At 53.5% G+C, this 4,585-nt stretch overlaps 1 protein-coding gene across 1 annotated transcript; it reads left to right on the top strand.

The window, feature by feature from the left end:
- CSUI_008798 (uncharacterized protein) lies at window positions 1-1,437 on the top strand. The gene has a single exon (XM_068068923.1). It carries the CDS (start codon window positions 587-589, stop codon window positions 1,154-1,156), a length of 570 nt encoding a protein of 189 aa, XP_067919104.1. The 5' UTR covers window positions 1-586; the 3' UTR covers window positions 1,157-1,437.
- Window positions 1,438-4,585: the final 3,148 nt, after the last annotated feature.

Genomic DNA, 4,585 nt, shown 5'->3' on the forward strand with positions numbered 1-4,585 from the left:
AACTCCCTACGCTCAGATCTTTCGTGCGACGAAGATTTCTGGAAAAAAGAGCCTTGGTGAGTGTAAACTCTGATCGGTCGGGTGCAGGGGGATCAGGTTGGATTCCGGGTCTTTCGCCTTCCACCGAGTTTGGCCTGTAGTGCAGCTAGCTGCGGACAGCCATCGATTCTCTTCGAAATTTCCATCTAATCCGTTCCTTTCTGTCCTTTGTGTTGCGTGTTACTGGTTCGCCGTTTCGACTGATGCCCTACACGAGACTGTTCGCATTGACAGAAGTGGGTTTCCGCGTGATCTGTCGTGTGCTGGGTTGCTGTCGTCCTATCCTTCCAGTGCCGCTCGGAAACTGTGAATCCTGTACACTGTTCCGTACTTCCTCGACGCTTCTGCCGGATCCGCCAGCGCTTGTTCCCGGTTGAAGCTCGTCTGAAACCTGCGCACAGTGGTGCAGTTGCCGTCCAGGAAGACTGTGGGTGTCACTCCATTCTGTTTCTCCGTTCATTCTTTTCTGCCCCGGTTCTGTGCTCCGGCACGAAAAGCAACTGCAATACGAGCTCTGAAAGTGTCCGCGCCCGCAGCCTCGGGAAAAATGGCGCGATTGTCCTTGCAAGCCAGATTCGCTTTCATAGCGGTCACGTTAAGTGTGTGTTCGAGAGCTTTCCAGTGTGTGGAAGGGACCAAGGCACCGGCAGGTTCATACACCATCCGTGTGCCCAAAACCGGGATTCCAGAGGACAATGTTCTAAAAATTCAGCCCAGGCCGTCTCAGTCGGTTGTGGTGTGGAATGAAGATCCTCAGCGTGTCCGGTACGACCCGCTTGAAATACAAAAGCAGGTGTACCCCCCGAAAGGAGACGAATGCGACACCGGGAAACGTGTCACTTGGACAGAATTGTTTCCCGAAGTGCAGGAGGACTACCCCTTCGTGGACATCACATCGAATCACGAAGACGGAGTTGCGTCAGCGATCCTGATCCGCACTCCTGACCTCATCTACATGAATGGTGTGCGTGCGCAGTACTGCTTTCTCTTGAAGGACCTGACTAGCAACAAACAGTACACTGTTCTTGTTACAGCAAATGCATTCTCCTCTGCATTATCGTCGGCTTTCTTTCTTTCCGTCTTTGCTGCCGCCACGCTCCATCTGTTTCGTAGCTAAAAGGGCCCCTTCATGTGACCTGAGGACTTGGCTTCCTTCCAGCGTCCGCGACTGGCCCGCGGGGAGGGGACGAGGGGCCGGTACTCTGTGTCTAGGGGAATCCCCCCCAGACCCCAAAAAATCACGGCGCGGTGCGGCAAGGTAAAGACTTCTTAACCGGGAGTTCCATGCTAACCCAAGGCTGACGGCTGCGTACGGTGTCGTGGCTGGACAGGGCGGTGTGGTTGCCTTGTTCGTGACGTGAGTGTGTAACACGTAAACGTGTGGGCGTTTTTGACTGTGCTTTACATTGACTACTCGGGACCGACAGAAGGGAACCCTTACGGGGGCTGTGACATTCAGTGCAACGTACCTCTTCGGTAATCGGAGGGCTCCACCACTCATTTCTGGATCATGCCACGTGTTGCTCGGCTCGGGGCACAGTGTTTCGTCATACGCCAAAGGAGAGAGAGGCACGTCCCGATTGTTTAGCATGGCATCTTCAAGCACACACGAGCGCAGTCAGTGATGCAATTTAGTCACCGCCGTCATAACGTTGGGAGAGCGCCGTCTTAGAGCAGACCTCCGCGACCTCGGCCTCTGCTGCGAGCATGGTATGATGCTTTTCTCGAAGCCAACCTGCTACTGTCAGAGGCGATGGAGTGCAGTGCACCCGTATGTACTGTTATGGCTCATTTCTGACAACACAGAGCACCAGTGTTAGATCCGCCACGGGGCGCCCAGACCGAAGCCTGTTCACGTAAAGCCCGGGAGTATCTTACGTTGACAGGGGGCTTCGGATAGACGCTCTCCGGTGGACGTCTTGCTGCACATTGGATGGTGAGTGTCTCGTCGAAGGGGGCGGCAGCGTGGCGCTGATGTAGGAGATGCGTCGCAGAAACTACTCGCACAACACGTACTGTATGTAGGCAGGCACTGCTGGCCGAGGAACGGACAGATATGGGGTTCTCGTATTGGCAGTTACTGGTGGTGTGTCGAAACTGACGCGGGACCTTGGGGCTGAGGCTGTTATAATAGTAGCACGCACACACAACGCACCTGCAGGGCAGAGCACATCGACCCTGTGTACAGTAGATGCTACGGCGTGCAGGAAGTAGAATAAAATAGAGTAGTTACCCGGTGTCTTCTGCAGAGTGGATCTGTCGTCTGACACACATACACATACTTCGTGTTCTCTTCGTGTTCCACCTGAAACGAGCACTTCGGGAGGAACTCGACACGTGGCGTCACTCTCTCATTGTGCGCTGGTAGACACAGGTACAAAAAGCAGAAGGCGCTACAGACGGTTTCGCTGTCGCCTTTTGTGTCGGAGAAAATTGGCTGGGATAGCCGTCCGAAATTGCTCTTGACTGGATCCCCCCGTAAACGTTGTCCGTCCTGCTATCATACACGAGAACGTCCTACCAACCTAAGCGCCCCGGAGTTCACACACTGTGCCGGCCACGTGGAGGCAGGGTTGCTTCGTTGCCAGTTCCTTTCCTAGAAAAACCACACTTCTTTTTTGTTGTTCCCACTTATTACGCCCAAAAAGCCACGCCACTCGAAGGCACGTTTCATTCAGGCATCCCTCTCCGACCGGGGGCGGCGACAGTCTTGTTAGGGAGCAGATGTCAAGAGGACGGGTGATCGTTGTAAGCGCGCCTGAGCTTCCATGAATCCTCCTCGGCGTTTGCAGGCAACGTCCCTTGTTGCCAGCCCCCGGAGTCTCGTTTCTTGTTCTAAGGGCTAACGGCACTAGGACGCGGGGTAGATTCAACACATTAGTACCTAGTTCGTTTCCGAGCGCGCACTAAGGAGGTCCCACGCTTTGTAATCATGTTGTCCTGACTGAGGTCAAGGTCACGAGTGTCATCTCGGCGGCTCGCCCCTGAGAAATCGGTGGCTGAGGCGCCAGGTGACGCCTGTCTGCAAATCCAGCACGTCGTAGAAAGGCCACCCGGATGCGAGGCTAGGACACGATGGGCCAGGCCGTATCTGTGTAACAAAGCGTTCGGGATGGAAGGCTCTAGTGAGCTTTTCCTTTCACGTAGCTTTGCACGAAAGAAGGCTCTCGTGTAGCCATTTCCACACATTTGCACAAGAAAAATTTTTATTTCTACACGAGGGCCACTTCATGCAAAGTACAACTCCCTAGCGTTTGCCTACGCTGGTGTTCCCCCGAAGTAAGCAGCAGCGCAGAGTTCGCTCCACCGCAGAGTTCGCTCTCGCGGCTTCCTCCCGGGAGGCAAACTCTCTTCCTAACACTTCACGGTTCACGCTAATTTCTCAAACCGCTTCGGGCACCTGTCCCTTCACACTATTTTAGCATAACCTTCGTACCGTAGATTTCTAAGTTAATCCCTCCTTCGTTTGCAGCCTTGCTATACAACAACCAACGCTCTCTCGCGTCGCTTCGGCAACATTTGGTTTCAGTTCCAAGTTCTTTCCGGCACCATAAGGATAATCACATCTTCCCCACAGAGTTCACAGCTCTCATACCAAGACTAATAATTCTCCGCACACCAGAATGAATCTTCCTTGTGTTCGTGTGCTTCGGCGCTGTTTGTGTTTCGTCCCGGTGCGGTGCGGGTGTCTCTCCGGGGGTGCTACCCGCTTCGGCTAGTCCCGTCCGGAGTTAGCTCAGTTAGCTAACTAGTTGGCTAGTGCTAGTTAGCTGTCTTGCTTACTATACTACTAATCCTGATTTTCTCTGATTAGAATATTCTACTCCTGTGAACTCTGTTCTGACTAGTGCGCCGGTCTTCTATTCTGACCAGGCGCCGCATGAAAGAATGCTGTCCGCGTTTGTTACTCAGTCATGTAATTGTTTGTGTAAAGAGATGTGTTACTATTCGGCTGGATCGAAAAGGTGACTATCCTACAACATACACTGAGCTGGAAAATTAATCTAAACCGTGTTAGGGAATTTGTGTTAAGGTAGGATGAGCGCGTCAGAGCACGCAGGGCTCTGACAATCTGGCTGTCAGCTTTGATGAACCTCTGTCCCTCTCTGGTTCTGTTATCCGGACCAGTGCCAAGTCTCGAGGCCGGAGTCCGCTTGGTTGCCGTTCCACCATCTCGTGATTGCTTCTCTCGTCCAGTCGTTGGCCTGTCTGCTCTCGGAGTTTCGGCAGATGCTTCGAACGGTCGACGGCCCCTAATATTCCCACATTGGTCTCGCCTTGCATTTGCCTATCCAGAGGCATTACCGGGTCAACACCATACACAGTGTAGTACGGGGACTGGCCCGTTGCCGGGTGAGGGCTGCCGGGGTATGCGAATGCTACTGCTGAACAATAGTGGTCCCCGTCCCCGCCCTTCTCCATGATCAAGCATGCTAGGGAATTGCCCAGTACTTTTACAAAGGCCTCAACGATCCCGTTCGCTTGCGGGTTGTTCGGCGTTATGCGCAGTTTACGGATGCCCCAACGGAATGCTAGTACGTGTATC

The sequence above is a fragment of the Cystoisospora suis genome, assembly GCF_002600585.1.
Source record: "Cystoisospora suis strain Wien I chromosome Unknown contig_5040, whole genome shotgun sequence".
NCBI lineage: Eukaryota > Apicomplexa > Conoidasida > Eucoccidiorida > Sarcocystidae > Cystoisospora > Cystoisospora suis.

Bases quoted from the DNA above. Each gene is read 5' to 3' on its own strand.
- CSUI_008798 (XM_068068923.1), top strand. From the start codon at position 587: ATGGCGCGATTGTCCTTGCAAGCCAGATTCGCTTTCATAGCGGTCACG.